Below are 20,466 nucleotides of genomic sequence, written 5' to 3'. Positions count from 1 at the left end.
TAGCAAAGGTCTTTCTAAAGAGCCTCATGTGTACCCATCATTCTTGGATGTCTCTCATAAGTAATCTTAATAACAACAACATATTCAAAACTGAATTTATTTTTTCCCATTAAACCCACTCTATTTTCTCATGCTCCCTAACTCAGTTTCTCATACTGCCATCCATGTATTTGCATATAAAAGAAACCTAGGTTTCCCAGAGTAAGCTTTAACTCCTCCCCTTATCCTTCATGTGCAATTATAGCCAAACACTAAGTACTATGTCTCCATGCTCACTCCATTGCCTTAATGTTCACAATCTTCCTTCAATTATAGCAACAAACTCTGAACTGGTCTCTCTGCCATCAGTACTACCTATCTCCAAGGCATTCAATAAAGACACAGTAATCATTATACATATTTAAAGAAAACACATCTAAATTAGAATGCAAAATTAAAGAAAACACATGCATAAACAACTTTACAGAAATCAGGCCATTGGGAAATGTAGAGTCAAAAGGAAAAAATGAAAATCAGTGCTTTTTAGAAGAATCAGTAACAGCATACCTCAATTTATACTTTTCAACAAAATGTCTATTACTCAATATGCTTAACTTTATACCTATTACTAGATATTACTGCATTATTTTGAAACATTAGAAACATGAACAGAAACCTTTTTTCATTAAAAATTTTTTAAATAAATGAAGATATTTCTGGGAAAATAAAAGTAAATACATCTGAAAATATTTTGTTTTAATACCTCTTGCTCTTCATTGCTATTGGGACAGTGAAGAAAAAAGAAAAAAGTAGACATTGAAGCCAATTCTAATAAAAAATGGTTTCTAGTTCCATGGTGCAATATAAAAATGACCAACAAATAATTGAGTGTGGAAAAGTAAAGAGCGGGGGGGGGGAGGGCAGAAAAAGCATTAATACCTTTCATTGAGACAGTAAAAAGAATTCTTACTAATGTGATATGTTAAGACACTATAAATGTAATACACTACACAAAATGTAGTGGAAAGTTAAATAGTAAGTCAAAAGGTGGCAAGAAAACACAAAATAATGTATGGATTGATTACCTGAAGTTTTACTCAGCTCTGCTGAAAATATAGCAGATGGCGATCTTTTCTCTTTTTCTCTATCAGAAGGAAGTATTTTCTCAGCTTCTTTCACAAGAACTTTGGGTTTAACTACATCAGCTATCTCTGTTGGAGCAGCCAAAGCAGAATCATCTGGAGGCAGCAAGGGCACCTTTGAAATATCAGCCCTATCTTTGGAGAATTCATCTGGGACAGGAACTTTATCCTCATCTTTAGGTTGTACATTCTTGAAAGAAAGGTCATGGGCTAATTCTGAGCAAGGCAATGAGCCAGCTCCATCCTGGACACTAACAATTTCATTTTTGTGGGCTACTTCTAGATTAGTGTATTCCCCGGCTAATGTAGGAGAAAAATCTGTTTTAGAACTGACCAATGTAGGAAACTCATCTATAATCTCAATTGGGGATGAATCTGAAAATGTTTCACTTTCTCGTATTTTTGCTTCCTTAGCAATAAATAAGCCATCATTTGAATAGACTGAAGTGTTGAGCTCCTCCATCTGCAAAGGAATTTTTTCCTTTTGGGTCAATGTTGAAACTTTGTCAGGTAATAAGGTATCTTTTGTGGTGTCTAAATTGGGCTGAAAAGATTCTAAATATGGCTTTCCACCTTCCAGTGATGGTGAAGCACTGAGTTTTTCCTTATTTTCATGTTCTATCATTGACTCGGCTTCAACGAGATTTTCTTTCACAAGTATCACAGCTTCATCTTGTTTTTGTGGAACTTCAGGTATTGAATCATCACTAAATAAGTCAACTGGCTCAGAATCAGGTGAGGAATCTTCAACTAGATCAGAATGATCAGGCACTGGCTGTGCAACTTTTGCTACTTCTGAGTAACTAGAGAATTCTGCGGTTGGTTCAGTAGAAAGCTTTGTTTCTTTAATTAAATCACATGCAATAGATATATAAGGAGCTTCTGTTTCTTGAACAGCTTCACTAATGCTTTCAGATGCTTTAACTTCTTCCTTTATTCCTGATACCTTTTTTAGTGATACATTCATGGCCTCTTCATATGGTGGGGGATTTTCAGGCTCAAGTTTTATGCTTTCATAATTAACTGAAGGAGGAGCTTCTAATGGTGATGAACTGGGCTGCACTGCAGAAGCACCAGCACTAGGAACTATAGAATTTAATGGTGCTTCCATGACAATGTCAGGTAAAACTGGTGAAGGGGTAGCTTCAGATTCTTCAAAGGATGGGCAAAGCTGTGCTACAGGGTAAAGTGATTCCTGCATAGCTTCTGAAGTTTGCACCAAGTCCATTTTTGTTTCAAAGACAATTTTTGTACCTGTAGCTTCATTCAATTCACTTTCACATGCTTCCTGTACTAAATCTGGAGTTAGACCTTCAGGTATGTTTGCCACTACTTCCTCAGTCACCCGTGATAAATGATCTGTCGTGATATAATCTGTCTTGGAATCCAGTGTTGCCACAAGGAAAGGGTTTGATGTTTTGGCGCTAGCATTCTTCTCTGTTATAATTTGGGCCTTTTTTTCTTCTATTTTTTTTTCATCTGTCTTATTTTCTGAAGTACGATCTTCCAACAAAGGAAAAATGTTTGTTGAAACATTTTCAGTTGCTGTTGGGTTAAAGGGAGCACATGTAATATATGCTCCTGAACCATCTTTTACAGCTTCCGGCGTACTGGGAAAAGAAGCATCATCATTGCTGCTTTCACTATCTTTCTCATGATTTGTTTGTTCAAGGCTATCTGAAAAGCATTTCTTATCCACTTTACTTCCCAATTTGCTCTCTACAGTACCTCCAGCAGCCAAAACATCACTACCTTGCTTATGAGTATCTTTTACTTCCCATACTCGCTCAAAGGGTTTGAAGTCGGCATATTCCTCCTTCATAGGAGCTTCTGCTGCAATTCCCTTTTCATTAAAACTGTCCTTTGTTTTTCCTGGAGACATAACTCTGTCCTCTTCTGTAACTGGCTCGGTAAGGGTTATAGGTAACTCTTTACGAACAGCGTTATTACTAACCAAGGGCTCTTTTTCATCTTTATTCTTCACAATTACTTCTTCTTTAGGATTTGCCACTGCTATGGCAGATTCTGCTTTTGGAGAGCCACTGAATGATGATCCCATTTCTGAATATTCCAATTCTGAAAACTCTGTTAAATCTCTGTCTACAAATGGATTTTTTGCCTTCTCAGAGAATTCTCTAGAAGCTTCATTTGAAATTTCTTGAAGTGTTCCTCCAGTAGGTAGTACTGCTGGTAATTCACCAAGGTATTCATGTTCTTTCAAAGAAGCAGCTGAGAGAGGAGACAGAGAAGGAAGAAAAGCAGCAGTGTGAGGCAGGACAGATGGAAAATCTTCTTGCTCAGTGGAAACAGTGTTACCTGGCTGCTCCTTCAAATCCATAATTTTTTCTGTGGCCATGGACAGAAAGGAAAGTTAGAGAATACCAGTGTTCTCAGAGTTGATGCAAGTTTTATGACAGATTCAAAATAGTGTTACTAAAGACTTACTGTTAACTAAAATACTAGTAACATTTAGTTAATAATAATCAAGTAGACTGAATCATTACTAAAAACATTAAAGCTATTGTCAAAAAAAACATGTGCAAGGCTACAGAGACAATTATATGCTATGCAAAGACATCAAGTCTTTGAGAAAAACAAATTAACTGAGCAAAGCTACTTTTAACTAGTTTTAGAGGAAGAAATAAGGATTTGAGAAGAGAGTTTGACAGTACAGGAAAGAAAGGGAACGGGATAATCAAATGCTATATATTGGCATTAATTTCTATGAAAGCCTATAAGCAAGTAATCTGTATTTGGAGAAAATGACTAGTCAACACATAAACATAAATCAAGAGTCCAAGAATTCCTTATATATTTCCAATTAATAATCAGGTAATCAGGTTTCTGACCATTTCTCTCTCGGACACAGCATATAAAATACAATTTTCATCTTGGCCAGTAGGCAAACATTCTTGGAACCATGCTAATTTTTAGTAAATTTAAACTACTAAATTTAAACTACTATGTTAATGGGCACAGAGTTAACATAACTAAAGAGCTGAAGTTAGAATACACAGAGGATAAAAGGCTAGCAGAAAGAACTTGCCTGCAGAGGAGTGTATCACAGGCTCAGATGCAGCAGGAAGAGCAAAAAGTGTCTCATCTGAAAAACAAATAGAATATAACCTCAGCAGAAATAAAGATAGAGTTGGAAGGAGACTAAAGATGAAGGAGCAAGCAAGGGGTTCAGTTTGTAATGAGTTAACACAAAACTTTACAGGAAAAAAAGCCAAGATAGAAAGGAGAAAGTAGTCGTTAGTAGTACCATTAATCCTGATTAAATTATCACATATATATTATGAAACTGATTAAATGATATTTATAGGACCTATCATTTTTCAGGAGGAAATACTGTGTTTATGGGAGTTCCCACTTGGCACAGTGGGTTAAGGATTTGGCATTGCCTCTATGGCTGCACAGGTTCAATCCTCAGCCTGGTACAGTGGGTTAAGTATCCCCGCATTGCTGCAGCTGTGGCATAGGCTGCAGTTGTGGCTCAGATTTTATACTTGGCCCAGGAATTCCCATATGTCACAGAAGCAGTCAAATAGAGAAAAAAATAGTAATAATATGTTTATGTTAAAGAAACTTCATGAACTAAAGTAGATTTAAAATACTAGTCTTATTTAACATACTGCATCCAAAACTTTTACTCACATTTTCAGATTGGTAACTATCTTGCCCTAATAAAGTCAAAACTTTAAAAGATTCATTTGAATAAAATAACCACTTTTGTTTAATCTTTTTTTTTATTGGCATATGTTCAATTCAGAAGGACACTTTCAGAAAATCATGGATATTCTCTGCTTGTTATTCTAAGTGATTCACATGATGCGAGAACTCATTTTACTCCTTACCATCATACTATTACAGCATTGTTGTTAATATCCCCATTTAACAGATTTTTCTAAAAAACAAGTGGAAAGATAGAGAAGTAATTCAATATATAAGTAGTGAGACTGAGGCAACTCAACTCTAGAGCCCACGTTCTTAGCCACCATACTATATGCTAAAAACAATATTTATTTCCCCTCAAATTCATTACATTGAAGCCCTAAGGTCCAATGTGTTGTGACTGGCGTCTTTTGGAGGTAATTAGAAATACATGAGGTCATGAGGGTGGTGCCATGGTCATATGAGAGGTCATGTGAGCACACAGTAAGAAGGCAGTACCTATAAGCCAAGAAAAGAGGCCTCAGAATGAATCCTAACCTGCCTGCAGGTTGATTTTAGACTTCCCAGCCTTCAGAACTGTAAAAAATGAACTTCTGTTAGTTAAGCCACCTAGTCTATGGTATTTTGGTATGACAACCCAAGCCAACTAATATGCTATATTTTGGTATATTAACTTTATACAATGACATTTTATTCCTACAGTTGGGAGATCTTGAGCTGACGATCTTCTGCAGTTTTACACTAGAGAAAGGTTTCTAGCTAAAGACAATTTGAAAAAGCCTGAGAGATGACAGGAGGTATTCCTTTAGTGGAGAGGACCTAATAAATCTGGACACTCCTATTTGGAAGACAAGCTAGACAAGGCTGATTAATAGAAAAGAATCAGAGATGTGGCTATCATGAACATGGACTTGTCTCCCAAGGGTATTCCTCTGGATGAATGTGAGAGGTTAAATTCAAAATGTCACAAATTTTTGACAAATTCATACTAGGTATGATGTCCTATCTAAAGGGTTTTTAGATAAGGTGGTGAGGGGAAATCCATGACATCCATTTAGGAGTCTCCTATAACTTAGAACACAAGTTGGATAGGCTACTCATCCAAACCAGTAAAACATACTGCCTTATGAGATTTTATAAAATGTTTTATAAAATGTACACATATGTACACATACTTTTTAAAGATGACTTGCTATATAATCTTAAATTATAGTTTCTTGTTTATAAAATGAAAGAACTTGAAAATCCCTTTCAGCTAAAATAATGAATTACAATCTTGCATAAAGCTGAAACTCAGGGTGTTCCCACTGTGGCTCAGCGGTAACAAACCCAACTAGTATCCATGAGGTTACAGGTTCAATCCCTAGCCCCATTTAGTGAGTTAACGATCCAGCATTGCCATGAGATTATGTGGCGTTGCTGTGGCTGTGGTGTAGGCTGGCAGCTGCAGCTCCCAATTCAACCCCTAGCCTGTCCTGTGAAACTGGATTGTTATGATCATTATACAACTACAGATGTGTAAATTCATCTGAGTAATAAAATAAATAAAATAAAAAATAAAATAAAAATCCTAAAAAAACAAACAAACAAAAACAAACCCTAGCCTGGGAACTTCCATATATATTAAGTGCAGGCCTTAAAAAAGAAAAAAAAAAAACAAAAAAACCCTGAAATTTGGGGGCCAAAGAGCAGAACCAAATAATTACACAGCTGCTCCATCTAAATAAAAGGTAACAATTTCTTAACAAAATGGTTAATCTAGACGATACAGTTAAAAGCCAACTAATTCAGACAGTCTATTTGGAAAGTGAACTAGAAACATATTACTGTTAGAGAGAAAACAAACTACATCTAAATTGTGTCCAAAATTTGAACTATTTAAAAAAAACTAAACCCTTATTCCTATCTAATACCAGAATCATTTTTACAGTAAAAATTATATTCCTGGAACTTAGCCAAGTGAGAAAGTTTATAAATTAGTATTTTGAATATTCACTAAATTTTTTTTTTTAAAAAAACCTTCATTTTGTAAAATGAGAGTCAATCCAAAATTACCCACAAAACAAATACTGCATTTCTAAAGGTACTTAGAAAAAAAATCCAGAAGAGGTCACTACCATTTGGTCTTCAAGAAGAGGGTTGCTCAGAGACTCCTACTAAGGCCCATCATGAATCATGGACTCAAACTGCCTGTCCAAATCCCAGATCCATCACTTATAACTGTGTAATCCCGGGAGTTTCCGTTGTAGCTCAGCAGTTAACAAACCCAACTAACATCTACGAGGATGCGGGTTCAATCCCCGGCCTCGCTTAGTGGGTTGGAGATCCAGTGTTGCCGTGAGCTGTGGTGTAGGTCGCAGACGCGGCTCACAACCCGTGTCCCACATTGCTGTGGCTGTGGTGTAGGCTGGTGGCTTTAGCTCTGGTTGGACCCCTGGCCTGGGAACCTCCACATGCCCCAGGTGTAGCCCTAAAAAGACATAAAACAAAAAAAAAAGTGTAACCCTGAGAAAGTTATTATTTACTTAGCCTTTCCGTGCTTAATTTCCTCATTTGTAAAATAAGAATATTAGTACCTACCTCAAAATGTTTTGAGAGGGAAGGGGAAGAGGAAAGGAAAAAGAAACAATTTGCCACAAGTTAGAGATCTAGGAGGCCAGAGAGCCAGGATTTAAAGAGGTCTATCTCCCAAGTTCACATGTTTTATCATCTGAGAGATGGGTTTATGTACAAGCACAATTGTAAATTCTTCTTACTTTATCAGCCCTGTAAGTTTGGTCTTCTGAAAAAAGATAAACTGCTACCCAGCAAATATCCCGTAATTATCCAAAATATCTGACTGCTTGCTTCTACTGCACAACACAGTAACATTTACAGAGACATTAATGCTGGCCAGGTACCTTTATTTCAGATGGTCTCTTAATACTGAAAACTATGCTGCAAAATAGCTATTATTGTTATCTTCATTTCACATATAAGGAACAAGAGGCATAAAAAGGCTAAGTAATTCCCCTAAAGTCACAAAACAAAAAAGCAATGGATCTGAGATTGAATCTGGAGAGATTTACAAATCCATGCTCTTTTCTTTTTTTTCTCTCTTTTTTTTTTATTACTCAAATGAATTTATCACATCTGTAGTTGATCATAACAATCTGATTTCACAGGATTTCCATCCCACAGCCCAGGCACATCCCCCCAATCCCCAAACTGTCTCCTCAGGAGACCATAAGTTTTTCAATGTCTGTGAGTCAGCATCTGTTCTGCAAAGAAGTTCAGTCTGTCCTTTTTTCAGATTCTACATGTCAGTGAAAGCATTTGATGTTGGTGTCTCATTGTATGGCTGACTTTACTTCATGCTCTTTTCTTTAACCACTGTGCAACACTTCCTTTCGTAGACTTTACTATATAAATGTAAGAATTTGAAAATGACTAATAATACTAAGTACATTAAAAGAAAATGTTGATCAATCTATACCTATACCTATAACTATACCTGTAACTACACTATACCTATAATAAAAGCTACCAAATTCTAAGGCTAAAACACCTAAAATTACCTATTTCTTATTTGGAAAAAAATTAGATTTTAGATTTTTCTGTAAAATCTTGACTTTCACAAGTGAATAAACTATTCCATAATCAGAGATCCTATATTCAGTAAAAACTACAACATTCTGAATTACTGAAATATGTTAATATATACCCTTACATTATTGGGCTTACAAAAAAAGGCAAACAACTCCCCGTCCTTCTACGGTCTACTCATAATGCCAAAATTCTAACTACTGAATGAAATTAAAACCTTAGTCATCAGTCTCATTTGTGTTATTTGAACAGTCAGAAGAAATAATATTTATTTAAATATTACTTAAATATTAAGGATTTAATTATATCCACGCTAAGTAAAAACATAATGACAAATTTCCCGCAAAAAAAATTCCAAAACCAGTTTTCACTAAACAACAGGCAAAAGAGAAGCCAAAATTCTCTCCTCTATAGCTACCAAATTATTATTTCTAAAAGTATAATTTTATATATGTTTTGCTCAAAAATATTTAAAAGCTCCTGGTTATACACTGAATTACACCAAAAACACTTAGTCAGATACATAAGGCCCTGTATCATATGGCCCCAATTTAACTGTCTAAACTCCTCGCAAGTCAGCTATGCTAACCAAAGTTCTTCATAACCAAATCCAGGCCTCTCCCTCCTGCATATTCAAATGTTGACATCTAGTAATGCTCAATCTCACCATATTCAGCCTAACTTCCTTTCTAAAACATATTCATCCTTAACTTATTTTTATCTTCTACCACATTTCCAGTTATGTAAGCTCAGATTATTAAGTAACTTATTGTTTATCTTCTACCACATTTCCAGTTATGCAAGCTCAGAATATTAAATAACTAACTCACATAGCTTAGTTATTGACAAAGCTAGAAAATTATAATTGAACTCCATCACTACAGGTATACATTTATTTCCTTATTTGCATCAATAAATGAATAGTATCACTTGAACTACCTATAATGACAGTATGAAAGATGAGCACTATTCACAAAACAGCTTTTTCCAAATGAACTACTCCTCATGTTGGCCTTAATACTAGATTCTTTTCCTTTCTAAACCTAAAATTAGAATGCAAGTTTAGACTAATTGCTTCAGGGCTACAAACTTTGAATGCTAACTACTTCTATTACATAAAAATCCATTTCAAAATTAACATTCACCGAAGAGATTTCTTCAGGTAAATCACTTTTTTAAAAAGTAAAAATGGCATATTAGTTTTGAATTTATTACTGGTCAATTCAAAAATTACATATGCTATCACAACCTCACCAATGCCCACATACTCTTATACTATTTTCCTTGACATGTTCATTTCAAAACCTGTTTATCAATCAAAAATATAAATGGTCAGTAAAATGATATCTAATTTATAAAATACGGAAAATAAATTGTGTTTTAGAATCATAGAGAAGAATATCTGCTTCCAGCTATGGGAGTAATTTTCCAACATAAATGACTGTGAAACTAGGCAAAATATGTAAGGCAACTGTCCTAAGACATTGTACTGCAGGCAGTACAGGTATATGATTTTTCAGAAGAGGGACACAAACCAGAGGAATGCCCTGGCTTTCTGTGTAAAGGTACTTTCTGTCAATAGCACATGGAAGAGGAGCCCAAGAATACTTCACTCTTCCTCTTGCTGAGGAAGCTTTTGAGTTGTGTGGGATTTGTGCGGCAGGGTAACATACAAAGGAAAACTTCAAAGAAAAGGACCTCCAGAGAAAGTGGACAGGTGCATGCAAATCAATGAAATTAGAACACACCCTCACGCCATGCTCAAAAATAAACTCAAAATGGCTTAAAGACTTAAACCTAAGACATGACACCATGAAACTCCTGGTAGAGAACATAGGCAAAAACTCTTTGACATAAACTGTATAAATGTTTTATGTCAGTTTCTCAAGGCAATAGAAACAAAAAGAAACAAATGGAACCTAATAAAATTTACAAGCTTCTGTGCAGCAAAGGAAACCATAAACAAAACAAAACAAAACAAAACAAAAAAACCCCGCCTACAGAATTGGAGAAAATGATGCAACCAACAAGGGTTTAATCTCCAAAATATACAAACAATTCATACAACTAAACAACAAAAAAACAAACAATCAAAAAATGGACAGAAGACTTTAATAGACACTTCTCCAAAAAAGATACACAGATGGCCACCAAGTACATGAAAAGATGCTCAACATCACTAACGATTAGAGAAATGCAAATCAAAACTACAATGAGGTACTTCCTCACACCAGTCAGAAGGGCCATCATTAATAAGTCTACAAACAGCAAATGCTGGAGAGAGTGTAGAGAAAAGGGAACCCTCCTACACTGTTGGTGGGAACGTAAACTGGATATTCTGAAGGTCAGACTGTGCTGGAAGACTTGACCTAAAAGTTTTGGCATGTCAAAATGGAGAAATCTCATGAACACCCAAGCATAAAAATGAGATTCCAGAAAGGGCACACCTTAAAAGTGGGACTTCTGTAACGCTAAAGTAAGAGATTCTACAGATCAAGAGCCAGCAAAATATGGCTCATGGGCTAAAGTTGTATTGGAAGAAAGTCATGTCCGTTCATGTGATGTATTGTCTATGGCTACTTTTGCATTGGAAGGGCAAAGATAAGTCGTTAACCCACTGCACCACAGTCGGAACTCCTGAATACTCTTAATTTTAGACTCTTTCAAAGAAAAAAAACAACCACACATACAGCTGAGTTAATTTATAAAACACTACTGCATTTATCTTGGCAGATTCACTTCTCTCCTATTTTTTTTTAATTGAAGTATAACTGATGTTGGGTTAGTTTCAAGTGTAAAGCAAAGTGATTCGGTTTTTTGTGTTTTTGTGTGTGTATGTATGTGTGTGTGTATACACACACACAATCTTCGCAGATTCTCTCCCCTTATAAATTATAAAATATTGAGTGATATACAGTCCATGTTGGTTATCTATTTTATATAGAGTAGTGTGTATATATTAATCCCAACCTCCTAATTTATGCCTCCCCCACCCCCTTCCCCTTTGGTAACCATAAATTTGTTTTCTATGTCTATGACTCTATTTCTAAACAAGTTCATTTGTATCGTTTTTTTCCCAGATTCCACATATAAGCAATATCATATGAGATTTGTCTTTCTCTGTCTGACTTAACTTCATTTAGTATGATAATCTCTAGGTCCATCTATGTTGTTACAAATGGCATTGTTTCATTTTTTTATGGCAAGTAATATTCCACTGTATATATAAACCACATTTCTTTTATTCATTCCTTGTTGATGGACAGTCAGGTTACTTCCATGTCTTGGCTATTTTAAGTAGTGCTCCAAAGAACATTAGGGTGCGTGTATCTTTTCAAATTATGATTTTTCTCCAGATAACACACTCAGAAATAAGACTGATGGATTATAAATATGGCAGTTCCATTTTTTAGTTTTTTAAGAAACCTCCATACTGTTCTCCATAGTGGCTGCACCAATTTACATTCCCACCACCAATGTAACAGGGTTCCTTTTTCTCCACACCTCTCCAGCATTTATTATTTATAAACTTTTTGGTGATGGCCATTCTGACCAGTGTGAAGTAATACTTCATTGTAGTTCTGACTTGCATTTCTCTAATAATTAGCAATGTTGAGTATCTTTTCATGTGCCTTTGGCAATCTATATGCCTTTTTTGAAGAAATATCTATTGAGATCTTTTGCCCATTTTTGATTGAGTTACTTGTTTTTTTGATATTGAGAGTATGAGCTGCTTATATATTTTGGAGATTAATCCCTTGTCAGTTACATTGTTTGCAAATATGTTCTCTCATTCTGTAGACTGTCTTTTTGTTTTGTTTATAGTTTCCCTTGCTGTGAAAAAGCTTTTTAAGTTTAATTAGGTCCTAGTGTTTATTTTTATTTCCACTACTCTAGATGAGTCCAAAAATACACTGCTGCAATGTATGTCAAAGAGTGTTCTGCCTATGTTTTCCTCAAGGAGTTTCATAGTACCTGGACTTACATTTAGGTCTTTAATCCATTTTGAGTTTATTTTTCTGTATGGTATACGACAATAGTCTATTCTCATTCTTTTACAAGTAGTTGTCAGTTTTCCCAAAACCAGTTATTGAGGAGACTGTCTTTTCTCCATTTTATCTTCTTGCTACTTTCGTCATAGATTAACTGACCATAGGTGTATGGGTTTATTTCTGGGCTTCCTATCCTGTTCCACTGATCTGTGTTTTCGTACCAGTGCCATACTGTTTTGATTACTGTGGCTTTGTGGTGTAGCCTGAAATCAGGGAGCCTGATTCCTCCTGCTGTTTTTCTTTCTCAAGATTGCTTTTGCTATTCAGGGTCTTTTGCATTTCTATAAAATTTTAAGATTTTTGTTCTAACTCTGCAAAAAACACCATTGGTAATTTCATAGGGATTGCACTGGATGTGTAGCTTGCCTTGGGCAGTATAGTCATTATGACAATATGGATTCTTCCAATCCAAGAACATGGTATATCTTTCCATCTGTTTGTGTCATCTTTATTTCTTTCATCAGTGTCTTACAGTTTTCATGGTACAGGTCATGTACCTCCTTGCATAGGTTTATTCCTAGGCATTTTGTTCTGTTTGATATGATAGTAAATGGGATTTTTTTCCCTAATTTCCCTTACTGACTTTCTGTTGTTAGTGCAACGGATATCTGTGCAACAGATTTCTGTGCATTAATTTGTATCCTGCAACTTTACCAAATTCATTGATGACCTCTATTGGTTTTCTGGTAGCATCTTTAGGACTTTCCATGTATATAGTATCATGTCATCTTCAACAGTGACAGTTCTACATCTTATTTTCCAATTTGGATTCCTTTTATTTTTCTTCTCTGGTTGCTGTGGTTAGGACTTCCAAATCTATGTTGAATGAAAGTGACAAGAGAGGACATCCTTGTCTTGCTCCTGATCTTTTAAATGCTATTAGCTGTGGGTTTGTTATACACGGCCTTTATTTTGTAAGACATGCATGTCCACTCTATGCCCACTTTCTGGAGAGTTTTTTCATAAATGGATGTTGAACTTTATCACAAGTTTTTTCTGCATCTACTGAGATAATCATATGGTATTTATTCTACAATTTGTTAATGTGATATATCACACTGACTGATTTGCAGATACTGAAAAATTCTTGCATCCCTGGAATAAATCCCACTTGATCACGGTGAATGATTTTTTTTAATGTATTGTAGCATTCAGTGTGCTAGTATTTTGTTGAAGATTTTTGCATCTGTGTTCATCAGTAATATTGGCCTGTAACTTTCCTTTTTTTTGTCTGGTTTTGGTATCAAGGTGATGATGGTAGCCTCACAGAATGAACTTGGAAGTGTTCCTACCTCTGCGATTTTTTGAAATTGTCTCAGAAGGATAGATGTCAACTATTCTCTAAATGTTTGACAGAATTCGCCTGTGGAGTCATCTGATCCTAAACTTTGATTTGTTGGGAGTTTTTAAATTACAGATTTAATTTCAGTACTTAAATTGCTCTGTTCATATATTCTATTCCTTCCTGTTTCAGTCTTGAAGATTGTACCTTTCGAAGAATGCATCCATTTCCCACAAGCTGTCCATTTTACTGACATACAGTTGCATGCAGTAGTCTCTTATGGTCCCTTGCATTTCTGTGTTGTCAGTTATAACTTCTCCTTTTTCATTTCATATTTTATTGATTTGGGCCCTCCTTTTTTTTCTTGATAAGTCTGACTAAAATTTATCAATTATGATATCTTCTCAAAGAACCACCTTTTAGTATCATTGATCTTTTCTACTGTTTTGTTCATCTCTGTTTCATTTGTTTCTGCTCTGACCTTTATGACTTTCCTTATACTAACTTTGAGTTTTGTTTGTTCTTCTTTGTCTAGCTGCTTTGAATAAGGTTGAGATTTTGTTGTTGTTGTTGTTTGTTTCCTGAGATAAGTCTGTATTGCTATAAACGTCCTTCTTAGAGCTGCTTTTAATGCAACCCCCAGGTTTTGAGTTATCATGTTTTTGTTTTATCTCCAGTTTTTTTTAATTTCCTCTTTGATTTCTTCAGTGATCTATTAGTTGTTCAATAGCATATTGTTCAGCCTCTATATGTTTGTGTTTTTTGTAGTTTTTTCTTGTAGTTGATTTCTAATCTCATAGCGGTATGGTCAAGAAGGATACTTGATATGATTTTAATTTTTTTAATTTACTAAGGCTTGCTTTGTGGCTCAGCTTGTGATCTATCCTGAACAATGCTCCATATGCACTTGAAAAGAATTTACATCCTGCTGCTTTTAGATGGAATGCTCTATAAAATATCAATTAAGTCCATCTGCTCTAATATGTCATTTAAGGCCTGAGAACATATACTTTAAAAACACAAGTGTGTTAAAAGTAAAAGAGTGTAAAAAAGTCATCTGAGCACTTATCCTACAAAATCTGGGATGACTCTATTAAAACCAAGCAACGTAGGAGTTCCCATTGTGGCGCAATGGAAATGAGGTTGCAGGTTCCATCCCTGGTCTTACTCAGTGGGTTAAGGATCTGGTGTTGCCATAAGCTGTGGTGTAGGTCACAGATGTGGCTCAGATCTGGCATTGCTGTGGCTGTGGTGTAGGCCAGCAGCTGTAGCTCCAATTAGACCCCTCGCCTTTGAACATCCATATGCCATGGGAGCGGCCCTAAAAAGACAAAAGACAAAAAAAAAAAAAAAAAAGAAAAGAAAGAAAAGAAAAAAGTCAAGCAAGGTAGAGTCAAAGACAAGGAATATTATTTTGAGATTACCAGTGGTAAAGAGGGGCATGTGATAATCATAAAGAACTAAGTGGACATAACACTAAATAGATATAACAACACTAAAGGTATGTGAGAAAAGTGTAAAGGAAGTATGTGAAGCAGAAACTAAAGGGAAACAAGGACAAATCTACAAATTTTATTTAAAAATTGTAAAGCTCAACCCTCTCTTTTCTTTTTTTTTTTAGGGACACAGGTGCATCATATGAAAGTTCCCAGGCTAGAGGTCAAATTAGAGCTGCTAGTGCCGGCCTACACCACAGCCACACAACACCAGATCCTTAACCCACTGAGCAAGGCCTGGGATAGAACCTCCATCTTCATGGATACCAGCTGGGTTCATTCCCTCTGAGCCACAAGGGGTACTCTGCTCAACTCTCAGTTAAGTGATAGACTATACACACATGCACGTAAACGCACACTCAAAAAATAAGGATATAGATGATTTAGACAACACTCCAATGAACTGATTTTTACACAGCAATACAACAACAGAATACACATTTTTCTCAAGTACACATGAAATATTCACCAAGATAAACCATTTCCTGATCTATAAAACAAATTTCAATAAATTTAAAAGGACTGAAATCATGCAGTGTATGTTCTTTGAGCACATGAATTAATTTGAGATCAATAAAACAGAAAAATTCTGGAAAATCCCCAAATGTTTGTAAATTCTAAATAGCTCATGGATCAAAGAATATTATCAGAAGGGAGCTGTAACCACTATGGAAAAAAGTATGGAGGCTCCTCAGAAAACTAAAAATAGAACTACTTACTGTAAGATCCAGCAATCCCACTCCTGGGCATGTATCTAGACAAAACTATAATTCAAAAAGAGACATGCACCCCTATGTTTATTGCAGCACTATTCACAAGAGCCAAGACATGGAAACTATATAAATGTCTATTGACAGATGAAGGGATTAAGGAGATATGGTACATATATACAATGGAATACTACTCGGCCATAAAAAAAGAATGAAATAATGCCATTAAAGAATTTTTAAATCAAATGATAATGAAAATCTGCAGAATACAGCTAAAGCAATGTTTAAAGAGAAATTTATAGCTCTAAATGCTTTTAGGAAAAAAAGGCTAAATTCAAAGTTTAAAGTTTCCACCCAAGGAAACAAGAAAAAAAAAGAAGAGCGAGTTTATTAACCCAAATAAGTTACAGAATATAAATAAAATAACAGCAGAGACCAATGATATGAAAAACATATAAACTGCAGAGGGGAAAAAAAAAAAAAAAAATCAATGAAACCAAAAGCTGCTTCTGTGAAAAGATCAATAGAAATGATAATCCCTAAAATAATCAAGAAAAACAAGTTTGGAAATAAAAGAGAGACTTTCATTAAAAATCCTAAAAACATATGAAAATATTATAAACAAGTTTATGCCAATAAAGTAGACAACTTAGGGGAGTGGACAAATTCCCTGATGTCCACTCATTAAGATTAAAGAGTCAAATTCCTTGAAAGGTATATGTTTCCAAACTGACACAAGTAAAAACAGAAAATCTGAATACCTCTTTATCACTTAAAGAAAGTACATCTATAATTTAAAATTTTCTGCACAAAGAAAACTCCAAGGCCAGATGGTTTCACTACTAAATTTTACAAACATCTAAGGATGCTTATACAAACTCTTTCATTATATAAAGGAAGAGCAAGCACTTTCCAAATGTTTTACAAATTTACACACTAATACAAAAAACCAGACAAGGGTGTTAAAGGAAAATAAAAATACAGAAAAATACCCCTACACATACATGCAAAAATCATTAATAAAATATGAGCAAAATGAATCCAACAATTTTTTTTTTTTTTTTTTGCCAAGGTAGGCAGCAGCTTGATGAGATCCTTCATCTCAGTTCCGAGACCAGGGACTGAACACAAGCCACAGTGGTGAAAGTACCTAATCCTAACCCCTGGATCACCAGGGAACTCTCAAGTGCAGCAATTCTCAAAAAGTATTATATTAACAGCATGAAAAAGAAACGTTATATGATCATCTCAATAGACACCAACAGGCATGTGATAAAATTCAACACCCATTTCATAAAAATTTTCAGCAAACTGGGAATAAAAGGAAACTTTCTCAACCTAAAAGTCAAGACCTCTAGAGAAAATACGCAGTCAACATCATATTTAACAGTGAAAGACTAAACACATTTCCTCAAGATGCAGAAAAAAAGCAAGGAATCAACAGGCCTTCTCACCACATTTATGGCATAAAGATGAAGAAAAAGTAGAAATATCTTAACTTGCAGATAATAGGACAATATGGTTAGAAAAATTCTAATTGTTTAAAAAAACAACAACCTAAAAATCCTACCAGAACTAGTAATAAGTGAATTTAGGAAGGATACAGGAAAGATAGAAGAATATACAAAAATCATTATATTTCCAAATACTAGCAACCAACAAATGGAAAATTTTTTAAATTTTAATAAGTCCCCTGGTGGCTCAGTGGGTTAAGGATCCAGCATTGTAAGTGCTGTGGTGCAGGTTCAGTCCCTAGCCCAGGAACTTCCATATGCCATGGGCACAGCCACACACACAAAAAAAATGTTAATATCATTTATAGAAGCAACGATAACAAAAAAATACTTAGGAATAAATTTAGCAACAGAGATCCAAAACTGCTAAACTCAACTATATATAACACTGTTGAGAGAACTCAAAGAAGACCTAAAACATCAGAGGGAGAGAGACGTACATGGACAGGAAGACCTAATATTGCTGTGTGTTAGGATAGAGTTCTCTGAGTTTCTTGTGCTTTTGCATATCTTGTCAGCAGAGGCTGGGCATTGACTGTCTTTGTTCCTGATTATTTTTTCAAAGATGTTTATATAGCAAACAGCCTTGTATATGAAAATAGTGTCTTCCTCTTAAGTAACAGGCAGACATGCTTATTTTGTAGTGGAAGGTTCAGTTTCTCTAAATTCAAGGCTCCTCTCCTTGAGGAATCCATAGCAAGCACAAATATCACTTGCCCCTGTCCATGTTACCCTATGGGAAATGGGACTCAGGAAACCTGCACAAGAAAATGGTGACATTCTGGCTATTATCGTTGTTATGAGTAATAAAGCCCTTTGTCTCTGGCCCAGGCATCTATGTCTACTACCAGCATCCATGAACTACAAAGGCTAACTTGTTAGCTTGTAATAAGGTAAAAATCTCAAAACCTAAAATGTCAGTTCTCCTCACAGTAATCTCTAGTGTCAGTGCAATCCCAATCAAATCCCAGCAGACACTTTGTAGAAATGAATAAGTCAATTCTAAAAGGTATATAAAAGGGCCTACAAATGATGAATAATTTTTTTAAAGATAAAAATTGGAATAAAAATCAATCATACTACTTGATTTTAAGACTTACTGTAAAGCTATAGTCATCAAAACGGTCTGGAATTAGCGTAAGGGTAGACGAATAGATCAATAGCACAAAGTAGATGTACATATATAGGCACATTTATATGGTCAACTGATTTTTGACAAAGACATCAAAGCAATTCATTAGAGATAGACAAATTCTCCACCTCCTCGAAAAAAAAAAAAATTCTGCTGAGAAAACTAGGTGTCTATATGGAAAAATATATATAAATTTAGATCTGTAACTCTTCCATAGGCAAAAATTAACTTAAGATGGATCACAGATTTAGAAATAAAGGCTAAAACTATCAAGCTTCTAAAAGAAAACAGAATATCTTCACAACCAGTAGGCAAATATGTCTTAGCACATAGAAACCGCTAACCATAAAAGAAAACCTGAAAAATTAAGACTTCATCAAAATTAGAAAATTATAATCATCAAAAGGAACCATCAATGAAATTAATATGCAAGCTATAGATTAAGAAAATACATTCACAATCCACGTATCTGACAAAAGACTTTTACCCAGAATGTATTAAAAAACTCCTGCATGTGGGTTCGATCCCTCGCCTCATTCAGTGGGTTAAGGATCTGGCATTGCCATGAGCTGTTGTGGTGCAGGTCGCAGACACGGCTCGGATCTGGCATTGCTGTGGCTGTGGTGTAGGCCAGTGGCTGCAGCTCTGATTTGACCCCTAACCTGGGAAAATATGCTGCAGGTGTAGCCGTAAAAAGACAAAAAAAAAAAAGAAAGAAAGAAAAGAAAACCTCATGCAAATCAGAAAAAACATACAACCCAAAGTAAGAATGGGCAAATTACTGAAATATTTCATAAAAGAAAATATACAGGTAACCAATAGACATGTAGAAATCCTCTAATTCATTAGTTGTTAGGGAGACCTAAATTAAAACCAAAGTGGCTAAAATTTAAAAGACTGAAAATAATAAATGTTGGTGAGACTGTAAAACCACTAACTTTTATACACTGCTGATGGAAGTGGAAATACTTTGAAGAACAATTTGGCAATTTCTTATAGTTAAATATATACCTATCCCATGACTCAGCAATTCTGTTAGTTATTCTCACTCAATTCTATTCTCTTTACTCAAGAAAAATGAAAAACGTGTGTCGACCGAAAGGACTATACAAGGATGTGCATAGCATTCTTTTGTTTATAAGTCAGAAACTATGTCCAAATGTTCATCAACAAATGAATGAACAAATTGTAATCTTATGGGACACTACTCAGTAGTAAGAAGGAATAAATTACTGATACTTGCAACATCACTAATAAATCTCAAAAACATACTGAATGCAAATAACCAGGCATAAAAGAGTACATATTATGTGACTCCATTCATATAATGCTCTATAATAGGCAAAACTAATCTATGGTGAAGGAAATCAGACAGTGGTTGCTTGGGATTGAGGGGTTGGGAGGACAGAATTGAAATGAATTGACTACTAAAGACCCAAGGGATCTTTCTGAGATGATGTAAATGTTCTATATCTGAACATAAAACTGTTGAAACTTAAGATCCATGCACTTTATTGTATGTAAATTATATCTTAACAAACACATTAAAACTTAAAAAGCATATTAGCCCTCTTCAACAAATAAATTTCAGAGAAGCAGAACCTACAAGCAAGCAAGGAAGAACTCACAGGCAGACTAAGAGACCTATACAATAAATCAATCCATTGCAATAGATGGACCTTATTTAGAATCTGATTTTTTTTAAAACTGTTTCAAAGAAGTCATTTATGACATTCATTGCATAACAAAATGTAAACACTGGCTGAATATTTGATATGAATTATTGTCAAATATTATTCATATCTGAGTATGAATAATATGATTATGTTTTGCAAAGGAGTATTTAACGGTCTGCAAGCTACATAATGAAATACTTATGAGGGTGCAGGACTGGCAGAA

The 20,466-nt window shown here is 35.0% G+C and overlaps 1 protein-coding gene across 6 annotated transcripts in view; it reads right to left on the bottom strand.

Annotated features, from left to right (window-relative positions):
• The window catches only part of RTN4 (reticulon 4), a 72,105-nt gene that overhangs the window by 45,110 nt on the left and 6,529 nt on the right, over window positions 1-20,466 (bottom strand). For 2 of the 6 annotated variants that reach the window (XM_005662541.3, XM_021085559.1), the window contains exons 2-3: window positions 4,168-4,224; window positions 1,065-3,350 (exon numbers count right to left, since the gene is read on the bottom strand). The exons of 1 other annotated variant lie outside the window; for it this stretch is intronic. In XM_005662541.3, coding sequence (XP_005662598.1) covers window positions 1,065-3,350; window positions 4,168-4,224 — 2,343 coding nt within the window. Of the gene's footprint in view, window positions 1-1,064; window positions 3,468-4,167; window positions 4,225-20,466 lie in introns of those variants that run through there. 3 more of the 6 variants (XM_005662540.3, XM_021085558.1, XM_005662544.1) reach the window with 3 other exon arrangements.

Source organism: Sus scrofa, chromosome 3 (genome assembly GCF_000003025.6).
Source record: "Sus scrofa isolate TJ Tabasco breed Duroc chromosome 3, Sscrofa11.1, whole genome shotgun sequence".
Lineage (NCBI taxonomy): Eukaryota > Metazoa > Chordata > Mammalia > Artiodactyla > Suidae > Sus > Sus scrofa.
Note: the sequence above shows the minus strand (reverse complement) of the source record. Positions and strands in the feature narration are given on the sequence as shown.